This window comes from Wolffia australiana, chromosome 11, assembly GCF_029677425.1.
Source record: "Wolffia australiana isolate 7733 chromosome 11, ASM2967742v1".
NCBI lineage: Eukaryota > Viridiplantae > Streptophyta > Magnoliopsida > Alismatales > Araceae > Wolffia > Wolffia australiana.
Genome location: NC_135845.1, coordinates 15124382 through 15148216, shown reverse-complemented (window position 1 = coordinate 15148216; position 23835 = coordinate 15124382). Strand labels below are relative to the sequence as shown.

Genomic DNA, 23835 nt, shown 5'->3' with positions numbered 1-23835 from the left:
ACCCAATGGCGTTCAGTCCTCCTCGGTAAAGACTAGTGGCACCGCAAAGGAAATCACCCTATCTTTCACAATAATTGGTGGCTAAGTCCTAACACATTAAGCTTGCACTCTTAGAGGCGATAGAAACACACATCAACGACACGAGAAGAGATAATCTAACTATGAACGAAGGGAAGACGGTAGTACCTGATGGGCTAATGTCTATAACCCATGGCGAAGGAAATCGAGCTCTTGCTTATGCGGGTGGAGTGTGAGGTCTCACGAGCGATCGATCGAGGGGGGATGGGGTGTGTGCAGGCCTGTGCGTGGCCCAGATGATGTAGATGAACAACCTCACGAGCGATTGGGGAGGAGGGGGTATGCAGGCGTGTGCGTGGCCGAGAAGGGGTGATACGCACACACTCATGGGGAGACAACCATGTGCGGTTTTGTAGAGGGCGCGTGGGTGCAACCAACTTGGCGCGCATGGCTGCACATGGACGTCGCGCACGCATGGTGGGTTGATGAGCGCGCGTGCGGGCGTGCTGAAGAAGGCTGTGCATTGAAGGTGGAGGATGTACATTCCAGAATTACTGAGTTCTAGGGCGTTCTTGGAAGGGCACGACTTCTGGCAATGGAGACGGCGAGATGACTCGTGGTTGGTTGCAACCCTGAGTGTTGGCAACGGTGGATAGTAGAGGACAACGGCGACGTCTACTAAGGTATCGACGGCGAGGTGGCAACAGAGGCAATGTGCTGATGGCAGACCCAAGTACCACCCTAGAAGGGGCTTCTTGGGACTTCTTGAACAAGACCGATCAAGAAACTAACCTTCTTGATCAAATGGCGAGATGAGCGGCTAGCGGGCGCTGCGACGGTTCCTCACGGATTCTTAGACGTGGCTGGAGTCGTGGTGGGCGTTTTCCCCATGATCTATGGTAGGGCCATGCCTTAACGAAAATGGGAAGGCACCGTCTTGTGATGAGCGGCCTTCCCTTAATGAAAAAATAACAGAGAAATCCAAAGGACGAGGCCCAAACACAAATAGGCCCGTCCACAATTCGAAAAGAAAATTATAATTGCACAAATAAAAAAATAAAGATAAATCGTTCGATGACTCGTCATTAAGCCGAGTACTTCAATGATGGGTCGCGGATGTCGGCTCGTGCTGCTCGGTGTGGCGAGATGGTCCTCCATCACACATCCATGGAAACATGGTTTCCATGGACGAACCAATGCACATAACTCAATAGTCGTCTAGTTGGATCATCTTAGGCATAGTCAACTCTATTGAGCCTTTCATAGAATCCAAGCTGACTTAGACTAGGTCGACTCAGCTGAGTATTTCTATTAATTCTGTAACCGTTTGGTTCAAAGCTGGATTATTAGCTCAATGCAAGTTGGTGTATTGGCATGATCCTGAAACCATCCTGCTTTGAAACCCACAGAATTAGTACACAAATTTAATAAGCCAAAAAGTTCTTGAAATATTATCCTTACTAAAAAAACCCATTTATTTACAAATAAATGTCAAAAAGTTGGAATATTCCTAGCTATATACAAAAAAATTTAATATGTGTATTCTTAATTTAACATTTTTTAAATATATTCTTAATAAAGAAATAATTTATTTGTAAATAAATGTCGACAATTTGGGATCAAGAAGTAATTGACGAGTCCTTTTGGTTCCATTTTATGCATAATATTCAATATTTACTTATTTCAAAATAATATAAATTATGAAATAAAATGTGTATGATCAAAAAGTATAAATATGTATAGAAGTGATAAATGCGTTATTTCAATCGCTCAACGCAAAAAAAAAGAATGATTCAAACAATATAGTGAGTTAATCTAATGCACAACCACATGTTATCATCTCAATTTTTTAGATTTATCCGAATTACTATTTAAACCCTATCAAACATTTTCTCTCAGTTCTTGGAGATGAACAGTGCTTTGGGAGTTTTATCATTTTGTAAATTCCAAAGGGGCTGTAACAGGTTGACATAAAAATAAAATTTGTTGTATTCTCATTTTCTCCGGTTGCATATAAACACACTTCCATGAAGAATTGTTGCATACCAAACATTTTTTTCAATAATTATTGCATGTTTTCAACTTTCTTGGTGATGTAAACATTACTTTGGAAGTTTTATTTTTTTGTAAATTCCCAAGGGGCTGTAACATGTTGAAATAAATAAAAAATTGTTGCACTCTCATTTGTTGCATATAAACACACTTCCATGAAGACTAAAAACAAATTACAATTTCCAAATGACTAAAAAGAGTTATTTTCACACTTAAGACTTATCATAGAAGGCAAAACATTGGTCTGTATTAGGTAGGGAACGACATCTGTCATCCGTCACATCATACGTCATGGTGATGGCAACGTGACGAATGATGTGACAGCGATGGTGATGAAATTAGGGGCCTCTGACGGTGATGGTGACGTGATGGTGACAGGGGGCCTGGGAAGGATGACGTAACTGGACGGCCATCACGGATGACGGCAGTGACACATTTTTAAAAACTTAAAAAATGGCTAAAGCTTAAAAATTTTATTAAGATTTTCGACGGCCAAGATTTTTCCGCGTGGCGTCACAACTCGATTTCTTGGTATTTTGCAGAAAAGTCCCTGCATTAATTCACACGCGCAAAAGGACGCTACCCACAAATAATTGGAGATATGCCACTAAGATTCTCTCTCCTCCATATTTCCCTAAGAAAAATGAGATAAAATTCTCTTCCATGTTTTTCCGTCACTAATGATGGTGATGCCGTCCGGTGACACGGACGTGACAGGACGCCGCAAAGAGGGAAGTGTGACGTGAACGTGTCATATTTTTCCAAAATCCATGGACGTGTGAGGGGATGGTGACGTGACGAAACTTTTGTCATGTCTCCATCCGTCACGGATCGTCATCCGCCTCGCAAGTCCGGAGCATCAGGTCTCGGACGTGCTGTTCCCTAATAGCAGGGAGAAGAGATTAATTTGATTACTCCAATGTTACTTAAAAAAAGACATAAACCCTAGATTTTACATTTATGCCCATTATTTCCTTCATTCTTTTTGCACTGGGTTTTACAAATTTAAACTTTTTCTGGGCTTCTGCGCAAATTGCTGTGAGGTTCGTGGGTACTTAGGAAGATCAAAGGCTACCCACGCCCATTTCTTCTCCGATCGGAGGCGGAGACTACGTCGGCCTCGCTAGGGTTCATCTATCGTACTCAAATTGGTAGCGTAATCTTCAATGGCATTGGCATTGGTGCGTCAATTCCGTCAATCGATGTGTTTTCTTGCTGAATTTCTCTGTTTTCATCGAAAATCGTCGTGCGATTCCTTTGTAATATCAAATCTTGGGCATTGTATTTCTGCAGAGACGTTCAGTTACCCGTCGAAATGTCGGAGTGGCGGCTGCGCGGCTTGCGAGCACGAGCGTCGCTCAGAGATCTTCCGGCGGATTTTTCGGCTGGCTCACGGGGAAAAGCTCGAATCCGATCCCCCCTCTCGATTCTCCCCTTCCAGGAGTCTCTTTGCCTCCCCCTTTGCCGGATTATGTTGAGCCGGGAAAGACCCAAATCACAACTCTTCCAAACGGCGTGAAGATCGCATCCGAAACATCTTCTGTAAGCCCAAATTTTCTGTTTTTCGTGTGTCATTTTGTATAGTTTTTTGCTGCAGAACTCAAAAATATTGTCTTTTCAGAGCCCTGCGGCGTCGATCGGAGTGTATGTTGATTGCGGGTCTGTTTATGAGTCTCCTTACTCGTTTGGGGCCACGCACTTGTTGGAGAGGATGGCGTTCAAGAGTACTACGAACAGAAGCCATTTGAGGATTGTCCGCGAGGTTGAAGCGATTGGGGGAAATGTCACTGCTTCTGCTTCTAGAGAGCAAATGAGCTACTCTTTCGATGCTTTGAAGTCTTACCTCCCTCAGATGGTGGAAATCCTTGTTGATTGCGTCAGGAACCCGGCTTTCCTGGATTGGGAAGTTAATGAACAGGTGCAGGCCTTCTCTAATCTAGTCAATTCCACCATAAGATCTTACAATTGTCAATATTCTTCAGAAGAATTTTATTTCTTTTCCATAACTTAATGTAAACTTATTCACTGTTTTGGCTCTCCAAATTATGTACATCTATCTCCTTTCAATTTGCTATCGAAGAGTTATTTGAATTTCCACATCCTCTTTATAAACTTTTACCTTGTTCTTGGCTCTCCAAATCTTTTAATGAGGATACAACTTTCTTTCTTCTTATAGGTACAAAAAGTGAAGGGGGAAATTGCGGAGATTTCGAACAATCCGCAGGGTCTTCTTCTTGAAGCAATCCACTCTGCAGGCTACACCGGCGCCCTTGCTAATCCGTTGATGGCCTCTGACTCATCTGTTCACAGATTAGATAGTACAGTTCTTGAAGAGTTTGTTGCGGTAGTAAATCTGACTATCTTCATATTTCCTCTCCAAAATCATGGAACTTAACTGGGTTTGGAGATCGGATAGATTAAATTGATGGATATTTCTATCCAATCAACGTTCAATTAAATCGTTTTGATAGATTGGCATTGATCTATCGAAGATTGACGAAATAGCAGTTTTGTCAATTCAATAAGCGTGTGTGACTTTTTGGTTCTTTTTGCCATAAATTTTCCACGTGTCGTAAAATCCCATAGAAATAAAGGCAGGGGAAAGGGATCAATCAGCAGTCGATGTATGATCTCTTTTAAAGGATCAATAATTGATCGAAGATGGTTATTTGATCCAATCCAATCACTGTTGCACTGAGCCTTTCCATCTTGATTCACCCTTGTTTTTTCTTTGCGATTGGCAGGAGAATTACACTGCCCCAAGGATAGTTCTTGCAGCGTCTGGGGTTGAGCATGAGGATCTCGTGTCGTATGCCGAGACCCTTCTGTCTGACCTACCAAAGGTTCCGCCTCCTGAAGCACCAAAGTCCACTTACATCGGAGGAGATTATCGGTGTCAAGCAGACTCAGAGGTCAAAATTTAACTGCTCCCACCAAATCTGCGTTTCTTTTTACTTTGGGTCAATTTATAACTTTACCATCTGTAAGTTCATCGGTGTCAGCTGGGCTCAGAGGTCAAACTCCAGTGCTCCCACAAAATTTACGTTTTCTTTTAACTGGGTCTTTTTATAATATTACGATCTTTGAGGTTGAGTGTAAAGCAGACTATAAGGTCCAACTTCAAGTGCTCCCATCAAATTTGCGTTTTTAATTTTATTGGGTCTGCATATCATTTTACAATCTAGAGTATTTGAAACGGTCCTATGCTTCCATTGACCTGGTCAAACAAAAAAGTTCCCTTGATACCAATGGATATAAATCTGCAAGTTTCTACCGAGAAGACAAAGATGATTTAGGGGATGACAAATGCTACTTGAGGATGACACAAAAACACTCTAATCATCAATCTTACTTCCACATTGAACTCTGTCCTCCTAAATTGAGGCTTGTTCTATTAAAAGGGTAAGACCCTAGATGCAACTCCTTTACTAGGCATACGGGTGATGGGGTATATGAGTTAATGATACTGGCTGGACAATTGGTCAGCTAGAACTATGCTACAAGTGGACTTTCCCATACTTCATTCCCATGCATGGAATCCGTTTGCCATGGTCAGAGAATGTTGGGATGGAGTATGGAAGCCAATCTTGGAAGGGGTTTTGTCGCAGCAGAGGATTGAAGAATTGATGGGCATGCAACAGTTGCGCATACATCTTAGCCCGTCGAGCGAGGTACAAGATGGCTGGAAGTGGCGTGGCAACTCCTTTACTGTCTGGGATGCCTAAATGAAGATCAAACGGGAGTATTAGAGGATCCCACGACCATTACCGTGCGTGACTTGTTGCGGAAGCATTAAGTTCCCATAAAAGTGCAGATTTTTGGTTGGTTGTTGATGAAACGGTGACTATTGATACTAGCCAGCAGAAAGAGAATGTTCCCAGATGCCTCCATATAAAGCATTGTGTGCACAAGAGGCGAGGAATACTGTCATCTCTTCTTTGTATGTCTGTTTCCCATGTGATATGGGTGTCATAGCAAATCCCAGGGGTGGATGCCTTTTTGGATGAGGCCATCTCGCTGTACTACGGGTGATCTGGCTGCGCTGCAATGAGGTCGTGTTCAAGGGAGGGCAGCCTCAGTGGACTACATTGTTCATGATGTGGAATCATTTGTGGCATACTGGTTTAGAACTGGGAGAATGTGGGGACCTTTTTGGCCGTCGGGTGCATTAATTGCTCATCTATTTTAATAATTGCAGATTGATCACCAATCTCAGGTGTTCTTCCTTACTTTTCTTAAGAAAAACCATTTATGAAATTAGGAATGTCAAGCGTACTAAGAATTTGATCTCGAGTTCTCTCACCAAATTTGCTTTTTTGATGTTACTGGGTCAATTTATAATTTTGCCATCTCTGAGATTATGGTTGTCAAACAGACTCTGGGGTCAAACTTGACTGTCCTTGACAAATTAAATTTTTTTGAATTTACTGTGTCTATTTATTTAGTCATATAGATTATGGGTTTAACGCTGAGTTAGAGTTCAAACACGAGTTTACTGGGTCTATTAATAATTTTTCCATCTATACAGAAGACCCATGTTGCCCTCGCTTTTGAAGTTCCTGGGGGTTGGTTGAAAGACAAGGAGGCGATGACATTGACTGTGTTGCAGGTATTTTAAGTTATATATTTGAGGGATGCATACATGATTTGAAAAATATGATTTTATTTCAGGTAACTTTGTTTAATTTTTTTCATCATCTCAGATGCTCATGGGGGGAGGTGGCTCTTTCTCTGCTGGGGGGCCTGGGAAGGGAATGTACTCTAGGCTATGTAAGAAACAAATATATGATCTACATTCTTACACATTTCATGTTGTTCATCTTCTTTGCTTTTCTAAAATTTAATGATTTTACTCGACATTGAAGAAAAAATTCTGTAGGATATACAGAAAAAGGTATTCGCATGTTTAACATCGTTTCAATTTTATGTTATGTGTGTGGTATTTTAAAAGCATATTTATTCATTGAACTTGCAGATCTCCGTGTATTGAATGAATTCCAAGAGGTTCACTCATTTTCCGCATTCAACAGCATCTACAACAACAGTGGGATATTCGGAATTCATGCAACTTCTGTGAGCCTCTTCTTTTCCATCTAACGTTTACATATGGACTCTTGTTTCAGTTAAATATACACCTTTCTTATGTTCTTTATGTTTCTATTTAGATCATTTCCTTTGCTTTCATCCGTTAGAAATATGTTCTTCTTGTGTTCTTGCAAGGTTCTGTCTGGGCAATCAATTGATCGATTGGTGAAGTTTTTTTGAAGAAATCGATTGGTGAGGTTAGATTGGTCGAGAAAGAGAGAGAGGGAGAGGGATTCAAGTCTACCTTTGCCTAGAGAAACCGGTTTTTGATAGATTTTAGAAATCTGTTATTTACATTTATTGGTAATATTAGATGGTAGAAAGAGAGGGCGTTCTGTATCTTTTGGTGGAGAAGGCAGTTTTTAATAATCTTTTTAAATTGATTGGTAAGGTTAGATGGGTGAATAAGGAGACATAAATAGAGAGATAAGTCTATTTTTTGCTAGAGAAGTCACATGATTATCAAGTTCATTTCAGTTCCTCCTCTGTAATTAAGTTCATGTTCTCGTGTTCTGTTGTTAGGGTCCTGGTTTTGTGTCCCAAGCCGTCGACTTGGCTGTGAGGGAGTTCATCTCAGTGGCGACGCCGGGGCAAGGTTTGATGAATCACTTCCGTTTCAATAAATTGTTCCTTGGAAATGCCCGAGATGTCATCTGAGATGCAATCTTCAATGGCAGTTACACAGCTGGAATTGGACCGTGCCAAACAGTCCACAAAATCTGCAGTTTTAATGAACCTTGAATCCAGAGTAAAGTCCATTTTTGTTTTATTATTAGCCCTCTTTCTCTCTACGTCAGTGTACCTTCTCTCTCTAACTCTCTTTCTGCAGATGGTGGCTGCAGAGGACATTGGACGGCAGATTTTAACTTATGGAGAAAGGTCTCTTTATTTCTATCTCTATCTCTGTTTTCTCTGTTGTGCTCTATCTCTATCTCTATCTCTCTCCAATTTTTTATTTCTATCTCTTTCTTGAGCTCAATCTGTGTGAGCATGAAGAACTTCCATCTTAAAATAGAATATTGATATACACAACAGGAAGCCAATTGAACATTTTCTCAAAGCGGTGGAAGAAGTGACTCTCAAGGACATCGCCGCCATGTCAGAGAAGTTGATTTCTTCTCCCCTCACCATGGCCTCGTGGGGAGATGGTAAACATTTCATCTTAAATCATTTACGACATTCATCATATGCTAGTAATGTGATATCTGATAATTTTTTTTTCAACTTTATTTGCAGTGATTCATGTCCCAAGCTATGAAGCTGTGAGCCAGAAATTTCTCGCAAAATAAATGACTTATTGGGTTTAAGACAACCCTTCGGCGGTCTCTCTCTCTCCTATCCATCCATCTATCTCTCTACTCCAAGGCATTTTTAACGGCCTAGATCCGTCCAACTAAAGAAAATAATGTTTTTCACACAATGACTGCAGATGATTCTGCAGATCTTCTAGTTTTGCTGCTGGATTTGTCCTTTTTTTCTTATTTCAGGAATCTTCCACCTTGCTATTTGATATTCCAAATCAAGGCAACATCACATTTATCCAATTTATTGGCGTTCATATTTCTCGAGTTTGGCGATAGCCTGACCGCGTTACCCAAAGAGCAGATCAGTTGTGGGGTTGACGGGGCTTGACTACATGACGATTTAGCCGCCCGATCTTTTATGACGTTTGGGGTTTAAGGTTTAGGGTTCTGCAACAAATAGGAAGCCAACCAATTGGCATCCATTAATTGACGAGAGTGGATTGACGTTACAACACAAATCATCAAGAAAAAACATAAATTTGGATCGCAAATGAATGCCAAAGAATATTGCAGATTTTGTGGGCGGGGACGGGCAAAGAAAACCTGGCATCAACTTCACCTGCTTGGCTCCTTCAAGAATGCAACTTCGACATTTGCGGTCGGCGAGAGAAGAGATCTATCTTGATCAGCATCCTCGCTCTCCGTAAGATCCCGCGATGTAATTATCGACATGGACTCTGATCCGTCTTTTTGAAATGAAATCGAAATTCAGATAATAGGAAAAAGAAAGAAATTGCATACAACTGTGATTTGGTAATTTCGAGGGGGTCATGAAAAAGGTAATTTCAAGGAGATTTGGATTTCATACGACGGAGAGAACTGCATAAAATAGAAATTTCCCCACTATCTGAGAATAAAGGCAATTTAAAGGAGAATTGAGGTTCATACAACTGAGACAATTACATGACGGAAAGAAAAAAAGTGTCATAACATAGAAACATCTCACCGACCGAGTTTCAAATAACTGAGACAACTGAATGAAAATCACAGAACAAAGAAATTACCCACTACCTAAGAATAAAGGTAAGTTTATGGAGCATTGGGTTTCATAAAAAGGTGAAAATTTCATGAAAAACAGCAGGAAAAAATCGTAAAATAGGAAATGCCCACAACCTGAGAATGATGGTAATTTCAAGGAGAATTATGTTTCGTACCACAGAGACAATTTATTTCATGAAAAACAGTAAAAATGCATGAAAATAGAAATTGCAAATAGAAATCTCCCACTACCTGAGAAGACATGGTACTCTGGCGTTTGCTTCACCACAGGTAGCTGAAGGCTCTCTGGAAGCAAACAACCACAAAACTCTCCTGAAAAGCACCCGTTTCAATTAAAAAGTTCAAATTTTATGATAAAGTTCAAATTTTATGATAAATATTTCAAATTTTATGATAAATATTTCAAATTTTATGATAAAGATTTCAGATTTCAAACTCGAGGAAAAATAGGGTTTAGGGATTACCAATATGAGCAAGGCGATTGACCCAGCGGGGAATACTTCTCCCGGTAAGTCTCTGACAAACATCATCTGTAAAATGATTACAGTTTTTGAAGATGAGATGGTACGTGTCTCCATGGTATTCTGCGGCCAAAAGCTCCATAAATGTGCGGAATTCAGAAGAGATCATCGTCGTGTATCCAAGAGGAATTGAGCATCTGTAAATGTAGCCTGGGCAAGTCTTTGGTTCGACCTCGAATACTCCGCTTAGTGGAAGATCATGGGCACCAAAACCATACTCCATGCCATGAACTGGTGATGTGGTTAAGAAAATGGTCAAGTATCAGAGTCTTTCATATTATTTTGACATTTATGCAACTCAGGTTGATCCACGAATGAAAAAACAGATAATATGAAAGCTACAACATAAATACTTAAATAATACGTTCCTTTCGTGGTTCCATAAAATATAACAGGTCAATTGCCAGATTCAGTGTTGGAAGCAGAGAGCGTTCTTTGGCTAAAGATCTTTGATTCTCTTAAAACCTTGTCGTTGTACAAGTTGGGAAATTAGAAATGGTCAAATATTAAAGCTTCATATTATCTCACCTGGTGTTCTCAGTTTCATGAAAGAATGACAGAAATAAATAAAATAAAGTTTGGGCCCATTGATGCAACTAGTATCCACCCCTTTTTGCAGTAATTCTCAGGCTCCAACAAAGTTGTAGGAGCTATTTTACTGGAGTATCAATCTTGACTACAATGGGTTTTAAGAGGATCAATAAGTTTCAGGTTGCGAAGATAATATTTTTTCAATATTGAACATGTGAATTGCATAATTCCAAAATTCTCGAAATGTTTCAACCTTATTTACCAAAGGATAACGCACAATTTAGGGTAATAAATAAATAATCTCTTAAAGAAGGATACCAAGTAAATCATATTTCCATCCTATTTATTTAGTTTATCCATCTTCAGAGAAATGGACCAGGATCAGACAAAAAGATACTTATCGTTGCCTAACGTGGCAGGATCTCCAATAAATATTCTTTTGAGCAAAGTTGAATTCAAAAATAGGATTATTATAAGGAAACCTGACGTAGCTGAAGAAGCTCACGAATGGATTTTCAGAGCTGAAATGAGGATCGATGAAGAAATTCATGTGTTTTAGATCTTTCCCGAATTGTGCTAAAGTGAATAGAAGTATATATTTTCTATAAATGAAAGAGAGAAAATATATTTTTCACATTAACAGTACATAATCATGACTTCATCGCAAGGGAATCCCAACCAAAGATATTAAATACGACTTGAATTTGTCAACTGTAGTAGGTAAAGGTTTACGGCTTTATACACAAAAATTCAATGAAATCATTGAGGGTGCCTTAACGTCCTTCAAACAAATTGTTGTCTGCTCATAGTCAATGGTTATCAAAGAAGAGAGACGAAAACATATTACTTAATCAAGTGAATATTTGAAATGTAATGTAAATACATGATTTTAATCAGATGCTGGAAAAAAATAAAGGATCCCCGGCAGCATATACAACAAAACAAAAAGGTCTACGTACAATGAAACAGTAGATGGGAACTTGCTACCATGATGAAATTGTGACTTATTCTTGACGAAATCATGTATGATGTAACATTGGTGGAATGCAGAGTCTGATCTGGAGATTTTATATCAGATGTAAACTGTTCAAAATCCGCATTTCAAAGTTGATAGCCCAATTTCAGCAGAAACTAATTCTCCAATCTCACGCGCACATCAATTTCCGGGAGTAATTTTTTATCGGCCCCCATGAACAAAGACTCTAAATTGGCGGGAATTGAGACCGAATTAGATTATCCAGGCAAATCAAAGTATTTTCCCCGAGCTCACCTTCGATTCCGGAGTGGAAAATCCCGACTCCGCACCAGTAGGAGTAGTTATTCCACGTCGTGAGATCGTACACGTTCAAAATGATCGGAACCTCTCCCCCCCTCTCTTCTGACGTCGAATTCCAAGGGCGCACGAGGCCAGACCCCATCAATCGAGCTTCCCAGCCCCCAAACTTCCTCGATTGCTTCTTCACTACGTGAAGAGATCGAGAGATCTCGAGATCAAGATCGAGAGAAAGAGCAAAAAAAGGAATAATGCAACTTGAACGTAATATATAAGAAGATGTTTAACTGTTGTGACTACCCAAAAAAGATACTTTTTTTTTGTTTTCAGTAATTAATAATTATCGGATATAGTTGGGGTGGGCCCCATGATCATCCTAGATTTAATGGGTCAGAAATTTAGTCAGTCATCAGTCACTGCTATAGTTCCGGATCGTCTGGGACGTGGACGATGGACGGGACGGGACGGGACGAAGATTGTCCCGTCCGACGTCCAGAATCAGTGCAGGGATGCATCCAGAGAAAAACCGTCCTGTCCTTTGACCCAGACGCAAACTAATCACATTTTAAAATTCCAACATATTTTCTAAGTTATTTAGGGAAATATGGAGGAGAGAGAAAGCAGAGGGATATATGTACAATTACTTTTGGGCGGCATCAGTTTGCGCGCCAAAAAAAGCAGAGACTTTGATGCAAAATTTCAAGGAATTGATTACGTGATGCCGTGGCAAGATCTCAACCGTCGGAAGTGAATCTGACGGATTTTTTGTCCATCTCTTACTGTCCATCGTCCGAGACGTCTGGACGGGATGGTTTTTCGTCCGACTGGACTAACACCGTCCTGTCCGACCATTCCGGGATGAATTTCCATCCCGGTTTTTGTCCAATCCTGTAGATGGGACGAAACAACCGTCCCGTCCGCATCCCTGCACAATAGTCACAGAGTCTGCAGTTTCGTTCCATTTCCATCTGAGTGGCTGTTCACTTAAGAGTATTAAAATGCAGAGCGGAGAGGTAACCATTTCTAACTCGCCCCCTGGTTTCTAAGTTGAGATCCCGCACAGGTTGTTGCTCGCCTTTGCCGCTTGCTAAAGTGTCATCAGAAAAATTTGATGTTGCTGCTTGAAATAGTGTCGTCACCACCACCGTCTCTGTTTCCTCCCTTGACGCAGCGTCTTATTGCTACTCCTATGAAGTATTGCATGTTTGTTGTCCTTGGACTTGAGTGGAGACAAGCTATATCACACATTTTTCTATTTGGTCAATTTTGTTGATATCTCATGTTGAAGTACTCGTCATTCTAAAATGCCCCACCAAATCATGCACAAATCAAAACTCATTTGTCTATGAATGAAAACAAGCATTCACATACAAAGAGTGACGGTGATTATTGATGCAAGCTTTGTAGGGTGATGAAATTTTTAATGAAAAAGGATAAAATAGGTAACATGTTGAGGTTATGTGCAGACTTGGAAATATTTCATGTTATACTTCATTGGCAACTTAAGCTTTCATCTTGTTAGAAAACTATCTCCAAGTATTTTCACACACCAACACAATTTACAGGTAGTAAGTCAGAGAATTATTAAACCTCATGTCATCTCACTAATTAAACATCCAAATTTTAAAAAAAAGTTTCAATACTTTGCATGATGTAATTTGAAGCTTACAAGTGTCAAAACAAACGTGACGTGCAGCAGAGAAGCTATAGTTTACAATGGCTATTTGGACTATTACCAACTATGTGACTATTTTTGGGATGACAGTTCATCGGATCGATCATGAATGTAAGCTTGGTTAATGACTTTTCATTGTAAACCAATTAAGCAGATCACATGATGATCATACTTGGGTAGATATATTATACTCACAAATAAACATTAGTTTCCACCTTTTATGGGTATTCCCTATTATAACTAATAATGTTGGTACAATGGTTGCTCTTTAAAAAAGGCTATCGAAGGATACTGGCTCCAAGTTTTAAAGCAACATTATGGACATATTTAAATTTATGCATAGAGATGTTTTGGAAAACTATATACTTGATCAAAATAATAATTTATTTCATTACAATTTTGCAAGTTACTCTGTTTAAATTTATAATATCAAAATTTTATTGTCACATTGGGGCCAAAAATCTAAAACAAGACGACATAGAGAAACATGAAAGAGTAGATGAAGAGAACATTCCATGATTATTCAAATAAGTTATTATATATTTCAAATTTTAGTCATTGCAGTTACAGAGTAAGCACTATCATTGTTGGTTTAGCTTGGCAAGGTTATGCCTAGGTTGGGGTGAATTAGGTCCTTTCATTTTAAATCTACTTTTCCTATCTTATACCTATCTAGTTTAATAAGTTTTGCAGGAGGTGGTCAGTACACGGAATACATGTTAGGACTATCCCCTTACTCCTGTCCCAAGTATATCTAGTTCAATATCCCTCAAGAAAAAACACTTTGTAATAGGTATACAAGGATATCAAATAAATAAAAAAATGGTAAAGAAAAGCCAAATCCTTGGGCCTCTTAGTGTTGTCTGATGCACATCTTTTCTACATTCTCTTCCTTTGACCACACTGGTTTATTTCCCTTGGCCCACTTAGCCGAGTCCAGAAAGCCTTCACTAATTTCCAAAATATCTCAATAATTCAAATGAATGATGTGAGGAAGTAAAGATATGAAACTAAACACAAGCAAACTTATTTTTCAACGAAATTATGTTATCATCTTATCCCGAAGTCACACATATGACTTTATTTGATGTTCAACTGTTTGAGTGGGTCAACCCCCTCTTAAATTCACATAAACTTCAATACACTGAAAATCCGCTTAGAGCTAAACACAATCAATGCATCCTTGGGAAAGGGCATCCCACATTTAACCTCTAAAAACCTAGTAAATACTTAAAATTTCATGATGGAATAGCATGACTTCGAGTTTCATGAGAATAGAGAGGGGTACTTTTGAGAGAGAGAGTGGTGATGTTGGCTATAAATGATTGGTTTTAGAATTAATATGCATTTCTCACCTTTAATGGTTTCTCTCTCTCTCTTTCTCTCTCTCTCTCTCTCTCTCTGCTTTACCAGGCCAGGAATTTGTGGTTGTACTCTTGTCATACCCAAGAAGACCCTTTGACATGTCCCAGGTGATGTCATGGTGTCCACATTATCACATAAATACAATATTAATATTCAAGATGTAATATTTAAAAATGCATATGTTAAAGTCAAATAATATGATTCCATATGTTAAAGTCAAATAGTATATAGAAATACGAGTTTTCTTGGAAACTCCATTTAAAATAAAAAAATTCATTTTAATATCATACAATAATTAAATGTATATTCTTCTGTACAAATAATCATTTTAATCCCCCATATTTGACCCAAAACATGAATCCAAAATTAAGTCAATATAAATCAATGGTATTTGGGAAACTCATTGGTCTAGATATTGCAAGATGACTAAGACTAATGCTGGTAGGTAATGGACGCAAAGTGTGGTGTTAATTTTATATTGTTGTAAATTTTAAGTTGCCTAAGTCAAATAAACTATGTAATTGTAAAAAATTGTCTTGATTGTGTATAGGAGTGAGGTCGTCTCCACAGGGTCTTGCCTTTAGAGTTGAATTTAATAATTTAGATAGGGTGATGGAGAATTTAGGATGATTATAAGGGTAATTAAATTGATTAGTTATAAGCTGAGTTAGATAAGTGATAATAGTAACAAGGATAGTGAAAATGTGTAGATAATTAAGTAGAATGAGGTAGCTAGGGAAATGATGGGGACCATACAGCTTTGAAGACCCCGACGAATGACTTCATCAAGTGAGGGCTCACGCGCGAGACCCAGCCTTTGGAGGACCCCGCTAAGTCAACGGGCCACAAAGGTTTGATGTTATCTTTCCTTATTTTTCTTGTTTAGTAGGGCTTGTATGTTGGTCGCATATGTGCATGTTTTTTTTTGTTTGCACGTGTTTGGACAGCTGTATGGACCTACACTTTTGCGCGTGTGTGAGCCCCTGTGTGGGTGTGTTAGTAGGTTTCTCTCTCCTATTAGGGGGCCCTAATTACTCTTAATTGGGCCTTCTCCCCTTCATTTCTAAGGGGGGAGACCCATATTTGCCCCTATAAAACGTGGGGCCACCCATAGAAAGAGGAGAGAAGAAAATTTTGAAGGAAATGTGATTTTTAAGGATTTTCTTGATTTTTTTGTGTTTTATTGAGTTTTCACCATATTTACAAAAATGCCACTGCAAAGTTAGGAGAGAGAGAAAACCTAGAGTTTACCAGAAATTGCCGCTGTCTTTGCCGATAACTGTTGTCGTCACCGCCTTTGCCGCAGCTGCAACCATCGTCTCTTGCACCCTTCATGATGCAGGACGGACATTGTCAACGTCCTGCGGCGGGAGCGTGCGGTCCGTTCGTCCATCTCAGGGACGTTCATCTTGGGCGGCACGCCCGCCTTGTCGGAGATCTTGTCCTGGGTCCTCAATTCGTTGGAGGGCCGAAGTAGACTCTATCTCCATGTGGTCTGTGCTCCCCGGGTAGTCTTCAAGGCGTTGACAGGCCCGATTACCGGTGGAAGGGGATGTTCAGCCGGCCGGATGGCGAGGACGGCGGCGAACTAGCAGCTGCATAGGCGACGTCGTGTGGCCAGCGGCGGAGGCCAGAGATGACGGCGACAGGAGATGGCGGCGGCCAAAGATGGTGGCAGCGGCGGCAGCCGGAGATAGCGACGGCGGCGGCCGGAGATAGCCAAGATAGCGGACGCGGTAATGGCCCTCCTTCGCGGTTATAGGCCTCGGGCTTGGACCAGATCGGGCCACCGAGATTTGCGACGGCCCACCAAAACTAGGCCTGTGATGGGCATACGGCTGTCGTGGCATCCTCGAGATGCGTGCATGGTGATTGGGCTTTGGGAGAGCGATTGCGGCACCTCGGGGTGTGTGCTGCCGGCTGGACTTAGCAGCAATTCGGAGGGCAGCGGCGGCGCTTCAGAGCGCAGAATGCGGCGCCTCGGGATGCGGGAGCCGGATCAACGAGTGGGCCTCTTGGGCCAGAATAGGGGCACCGATTTGTAGTGTTCAGGCCCAATGGGCCGAGTCGGCGAGGTTGAGGACTGACCGGTAGGGGGTGCGGCGAGGGCGTGCCACGGCGGGTGGCCGAGCGAGGACGCCTTGCGACCCTGTGCGACGGCGGCATGCACGGCTCCAGCGGTTGCGGTCGGCTGCCGCCGCGACCGCTGCGGCTGATCCGGCGGCTGCGGCCGCTCCGGCGGCTGCGGGCAACTACAGCGGCTGATCCGGCCGCCGCGCTGCGCGGCCCGGCGGCTGCGGCGGTTGCGGCGGCCGCAGCTGCTGCGCGGCGCTCGGCGGCTGCGGGCGGCTGCGCCGCCCGGGGTTGCGGCCGCTTCAGGCGGCCGCGACCGCAGGGGCTGCGCCGCCGGCGGCGCCGTGGGCGGCCGCGGCGTTGGCGCGGCCTGCCGCCCCCTTCTCGGGCGGCTGCTCCGCGATCCGGGCGGCGCTCCACCGACCTGGAACCCCGGCGGCGGTGGCCACCTAGGGTTCCGTCGGTCTGTCCTGACGGAACGGGGCGGAACGGGACGGAAGGCTGAGGTCGGCCCCGTCCCGTCCGCCCTTCACTCTTCTACTCTCTAAACGGAACGGGAACTGTTTCCAAAAATCCAACTAGACTTACTCCGTCGGAGCCCTCTCCTCCCGTTATGTAGGGAGGATAATGGGCCCTAAGGAGGGATCCTAGAGGGGGAACCCATTAGGAAAGGGTCCCCCTCTTAAAACCACTAGTACATAATTTATTTAAACATGAACTTTAACCAAACCTAGGAAAAAAAAGCTGGATATTAGAGGGCGTTGCCATCACTTCATACTTGTGAGCACTGTCCCTTGGGACGCCCGTGCCACTACCGCGGCCAGTTGCGCCACCACCGCGGCCTTCCACCCACCAGTTGCGGCCGCAGCCGCCGCAACAGCCCGTGGTTGCCGTAGCCACCCACGGCCACCACAGCAGCACACGGTTGCCGCAACCCTAGTGGTTGCCGCAGCCTGCCGCGGCCGTAGCAGCCCTAGTGACTACTGTAGCCGCCCATCGCAGCCATTGGCCGACAACCGGGCTGCAGCTTGCTCGCCCATCTGGATCTACGCTAGCTGTGGCCGCTGCCACTGAACTCTTCGCCGCCATACCTTCACCTCCGCGCCCGGTGTTGTTGCCCTTGCTGACGTGGTACCTATTTCCCCAGGCCCTCGCATTCAATGCCACCATGCCTCGCCATCACACTGAGCTGTCGCACCCTATCACCGCTGTGCCGTCGCACCGCCCCAACCTGCATTCGCTGCTCCATCGCGACGCTCATTGTTGTGTCCATTGTTACACCTGCTGCCGTGCCTATTCGTGCTGGCACGCCTACTCACAGCGCTGCGTCTACTTGCGCCATCATCGCACCTACGTGCGGTTTGCCGTCCACTGCTATCAAAACAGACTTCGTCCTGCCTACTACTACTGGTACGCTCATAACTCCCTCTCGGCGTTATATTATTTCTTTTAGTGCCTCCAAATGTTTCTCCACCACTGGGGTTAGGTTAGTGATAGATAGGAATACGTCAATGGGAATAGGTTTCTATTGGTACGATCTTGGATGGTGCGTCGAACTGTGTGCGGAAGAGCGGAAATAGTTGCACTCTCACCGTCCGCCCTCAACCCATCATCCTGGTCATTGGGAGCCTAGTGGCATTATAAGGTCACACTTACTGTAGTCTAGTGATCATTGGAGTACGTCGACGCCAAATTTATACTTATCATCGATTTTATTGTCGCATAATCATTAATATTACATCCACATCGTTCATCTCTGCCATGACATGACTGCCCCATCTTCTGTGCAGTGTAACACGAGCCGTTTGATCCTCGTCCGTCCTATTACATCAGCAAATGTAGAAATTAGGATTATATATAATAATTAATAATTAGTGATATAGAGTACTAGTGAAAGGAAGATATAAGATAGTAATAAGATAAGATGTAAACATCATCATTTATTGAGATCAATATTTTCTTATGGATATTTGATGTAGTAGCTAAGCAAGATAATTCAATTTACTTATAGTATTGTTATGAAGGGATATGCTAAGATAGGTAGTGTAAGATTTATGTAAGATTAATAAGCTACATAGAATAATAAGATACTACTCTTACTAAATTATCTTCATAACTTTAATTAAAATGTAGTTATATTAATGCATGGGAGGGGAATAATAAGATGTAGTTTGTTTACTCTAATTAAGATGAAGTTATAATAAGTTAGGATATAGATATAGTAATAATGGGTTATTATGTAGGGAGTTCATTAATAGGAGTGTTTATTTTAGTGAAGTATAATGAGAAAGACAATTGAGAGATATGAGGATAATATTAGTACTAATAATAAGAAAGGAATTGTCTAATTATATATAGCTCAGTGAAGGAAAGAAGTATTTACATGTAATAAGAGTTTAAGAATAAGGTAGAAGGTCAGGTGATAAAGGGATTTTAGGTATTAAAAATATGCACATCTTAGAATCAGTTATGCATCATTTTATTAATATTATCTTTATTTTACTATAAATTCCACTTCCATGCATTAATTCCTTAAAATCTTAAACATGACCATTTCTTCTCACTAAAATTCCATCTAGTGCTTGAAGGATCCGGATAGAATAGCACTATCTAACCTTACTCATATGATGAGTATGGCCGTTCCTGTAGCCATTAGTGTGGAGACACTAAGGATAGATAGTGGGTGCTCTTTAATGGAAATAGTTCACTGAATTGATCCGTACGAATCCCTGAATGGTATTATACCGAACTGTCAATCAGGTTGAATAACGTCACATTTGTGTAAGTGGTCTTTATACTTGACACTCCAAAGATGTATTGTAGATGAACAATTGTACTTTGAATATGACCTACGCGTCCCTAATGATGGGATTCTAAATAGTCTTAATTCGGGTACATCAAGAAGTTCACGAAGACAATTGAGGGGGGTTAAGATGCAATCGTCCACCCTTGGTATAAGAGGTGACAACTCAAGGAAGACGATGCGATGAAGTCCTTGGCCAAGGTAGTGAAATATCAAAGAAGAGTTCTCCGATGATTTCCGAATGCATCAGTACTAAATTGGATGATCGTCTATGGTTTAATAGTTGACCATACCCTAAGTCGTCTAAGGAGCGTCAAGTGGATGAGGGATTATACGTACACAATAACCGATGATGATAAAGTTCCATGAGTGAGTCGATACACACTCCTTTGTATCTTATAGAACACGAGGTGTAGCTTGGCACCCGACGTGTTGAAGACTCGACCTATTGATTGGATTAAATCGATATGACATGAATTAATCTATATGATGATATACTTAATTAATTTGGAAGGCCAATAAAGGTTATTGGGCCACTTGGTGGCGACATCGTCAATGCATTGACACTAGAAGCGCCACCACTATCACCCGAAGTCAACGCCACTAGTAAAGACACGCCGCCATCGTCACCGGACCAAGTCAATATTCCAGCATCAGGCACGTCTCCACCAACGCACGCTCCTTCACGCATCCTAACACGTCCTCGGAGACAGATCCAAAACTGCCCCCTAACGTGACACGAAATCACGTCCCTCGTCTTCATTTTTTTTATTTTCTTAATTGTATTTTCTCTTTCCTCCAAGGCCTATATGTATCGGCCAATGTTCCAAGAAACAGTTAGGCAAGTCATAATTCAAGAATTGAGTTTTCTTTTAACTCTTCTCGGAGGACTTGCTGATAAGCCTAAATTTTACGGTTTATAATCGCTAATTTGTCGTTGTTTGATTAGGCTTATGCAATGAAATTTATAATTCCTTTCTCAATTTAGATTTTAGTAAAATGATGAGTAAGGAGTCGAACCCTAGAGAGGCAGTCTGCAAGAATTTCTGAGTGAATTAGTGAATTTAAGTGGAATTTCAATGTAAGAGACTTGAAGAGAGAGAAAATTAAGAGAGTTTATGAAATTTTTAGGATTAAGGTATTGAATGAGAGAATTTTTGAATGAAATTTTGTGTGGAAGTTCAGATTGATGAGAATTAAAGAATTGAAACTTGAATTTTGAATTTTAGAGAGAGAAAGTGAAAGTTTAATCTAGAGAGAGAAAGTGTATGAAATTTGGGGATTTTTTGTCTAAACAGTCAGATCTGTCAAAAATGACAGATCTAACTGATAGAAAATGTTGAATTATGATTAGATCTAACTCCTAAGATAGAATTTTTGGTTTCTAACCAAAGATCCTCTGCTTCTCTCTAAAAATTCATGAATCTAGGGCATATACCTTTCGCCTATGCCTTGGCGTGTTAGAACTTCAAGAAATCACGAATCTGAAGAGGTATGAAGACTTACAAGACTTTGGAGAGGCCCCAATCCGGATCTGAACTGTTGAAATAAGCTGTGTCCTCCAGGCCAATTGTATTGGAGCTCCAAATCAAAGTTCTCTTTCGCCACCTTTCTGAGCCCAATTTATAGTGTTCTTGGCTCAGAAAGGTGGTTAGGATTATTACAAACAAACCCTGAAAATTTCAGGTCATTTGGATGTCAGGGTGAAAAGTTATGATTTTTTGAAGATTTAGGCCTATTTTTGAATTTCTCTCTCCTCAGGTTGTTAGCCGATCCACGTGGCGCGCTCTGATTCGCCGCGCGGTGGGCCCTTTGTTCAAGCGCTAAGCCTCCAATTTGCGCCACGTACCCCTTCATAACAGAAAAATTTCGGTTAGTGATAAGTGTGCTTTGCACACTAGAGGTGAGTACAAAGCGCTCAAGGCACGAGAGCTCGACACGTGGCCCTCTGTGCGTGGCGCGCACCGCGCTATGCACAGAGGGCAGAAATATTTTTTTTTATTCGAAAATAGCCGATTTTCTCCGAAAATGAACAGTAACGGGTGACGTGGCGCGTTCTGCTTGTGCCACGTCACTCGTTTATTTTTTTTTATTTTTTATTTTTTTAAAGAAAAAGCGAAAATTTTCCGCTTTGTAACAGTAGAGGGCGACGTGGCCTTCTGCGGAAGCGCCACGTACCCCCGGAAAATCAAAGAAAAACCATAGAAATCACCTGGAAAATTGTAAAAAACCCCTCGCGGTTTAAAAAATAAAAAAAGTGCCCTTAAAACAATAAAAATTTGATATTTACGCCTGTGATGAATAAAAAAAGTCCGAGAATGATTTTTTTTATGAAATAAATTTCATTTCTTGCTCTAAATCATTCCAGAAAATTCTAAAAAAATGTGAAAAAATCAGAAAAATTATAAGAATATATTTTCAACTGAAATAAATTCATTTGAAAATATATTTTGACTTTAAAAATCATTTTTCCATAAAAATAAAATCAGAAAATTGTGCATAATTAACTAAAAATTCATAAAATTGTAAAAAATCAACTTTTTGGAAATTGCTTATATTTTCATAATGATAACATGCAATATTAATGTTTTAGGTGAAAATTTCTTATAAATTCCATGATTTTGCATGATAAAATTGCATGTTATCACTTGGCCTAACCTCCTTCTCTCTCCCTCTTCTAGTTCACCGCCGCAGCCGCCATCGACGCGCCACATCTCGCCGACAACCGCTTCCATTTTTCTCTCTCCCTCCCTTTCTTCTTTCCTTCCTCCTCTCTCTCCTTCTCCTCTCGTTCTCGTCTTCTTGATCTGTTTCCTCTGCCAAGGCCGCCGCCCAGGGCCGCTCATGCCAACGCCCGGCGCAGGCCACCCGCCTAGGGCCGCCCGCGCCAATGCCCAATGCAGGCCGCCCGCCCAGGGCCGCCTCCGCCTAGCACCAACGCCGGCCGCCCGCCTAGGGCTGCCCGCGCCAATGCCCAGCGCAGGCCGCCGCCAAGGCCGCCGCAGACGCCAGGGCCGATTTCGCCTCGGCCGCCACGCAACGCCAGCGAGGCCGCCCGCACAAGGTCGCCCGCGCTAGGCGCCAGCACCGGCTGCCCGCCCAGGTTCGCCTATGCCAACGCCCTGCGCAGGCCACCCCCTACCAAGGCCACCCGCGCTAGGCGCTAGCGTCGGCTGCCCCGCCTAGGGCCGCCTGCGCCAACGCCCAGCGCAGGCCGCCCGCCCAAGGCCACCCACCTAAGGCCGCTCGCACCAGACGCCCGCCCGTGCACGTTGGTGTCACCTGCACCTACGCTCGCCTGCATCCGCCTGCTTCTTCTCCTCGTCCACGTGCCCCCACACGTCAAGCAACCCTGCCAGCGCAAACGACTCGATACCAGGGTCGTTCAACGCCCAGAATGCCCAGATATTTTCTTCTAGTGGGCCATACAATGCTCGGATCACCTAGTCACGTCACAACCTGAATTTTCTGCAGCCTCGTCACGCACTATGGTGCTGAGGTACGCCTGAACTCCTTGGTGTCAAGTGTTCTTCGTCCAGTCTTCCGCGAGGATTTTTCCACTGCCGTCAGATCTGATTTGATTTTCTTGGAACTTCCACAAATTCTTTCTTTCATGAGATTTCCCGCGGACGTGAATTCGTAGTATTGAATTTGGTGCTTCGGCATCGTCGCGGTGGTTGAAGACAATATTCCTGCCCTCGACGAGGAACGGGGTTGCACCGCCATTATTTCATCGGTTTTTAAGTTTTCGAATTCGATGGTGTGGATTTTGCAGTTTGTTTAATCCCTCCCCATCCAAACCTGTCCTATATCCTCCACCCGTTGTTGTCATACCTGTCCCCAATAGTTGTATTTTTCCCTAGTTGTTCTGCATCACATCATCCATTCCTCTAGTTGTCCTACGTCATCCACTAGTTGTCCTGCATCAAATTGGTATCAGAGCCTAACCTGTGTCAGCCTAGGCGTTTTTGCCATCGTCGACGTCTTCAATCATCATTTCCATTGCATGCATCTGCGTTCAGGCAAACGTGTCTCCGCACCAATGAATGAGCCATCCCTAGATAATCGTGAGATGTCTGTTCCTAACCAGGATTCTTCTCCACTTGCTCTTCCATCCTCCTCACGCGGGGATGTAG

General features: G+C 42.3%; 2 protein-coding genes across 2 annotated transcripts; one reads left to right on the top strand and one right to left on the bottom strand.

Annotated features, from left to right (window-relative positions):
• Positions 1-3114: 3114 nt before the first annotated feature.
• LOC144709174 (mitochondrial-processing peptidase subunit alpha-like) lies at positions 3115-8636 on the top strand. Its single transcript, XM_078582607.1, has 13 exons — positions 3115-3251; positions 3364-3612; positions 3692-3988; positions 4247-4414; positions 4815-4982; positions 6599-6679; positions 6774-6840; positions 7046-7143; positions 7678-7750; positions 7833-7903; positions 7985-8034; positions 8191-8303; positions 8392-8636. The coding sequence occupies exons 1-13, from the start codon at positions 3237-3239 to the stop codon at positions 8442-8444; spliced, it is 1503 nt and encodes a 500-aa protein (XP_078438733.1). The 5' UTR covers positions 3115-3236; the 3' UTR covers positions 8445-8636.
• A 208-nt stretch (positions 8637-8844) lies between these two features.
• On the bottom strand, positions 8845-12035 carry LOC144709176 (deSI-like protein At4g17486). Its single transcript, XM_078582608.1, has 4 exons — positions 11781-12035; positions 9923-10210; positions 9690-9770; positions 8845-9145 (listed from the first exon to the last, which is right to left on the bottom strand). Exons 1-4 carry the CDS (start codon positions 11926-11928, stop codon positions 9015-9017), a joined length of 648 nt encoding a protein of 215 aa, XP_078438734.1. The 5' UTR covers positions 11929-12035; the 3' UTR covers positions 8845-9014.
• Between the last annotated feature and the right edge of the window lie 11800 nt (positions 12036-23835).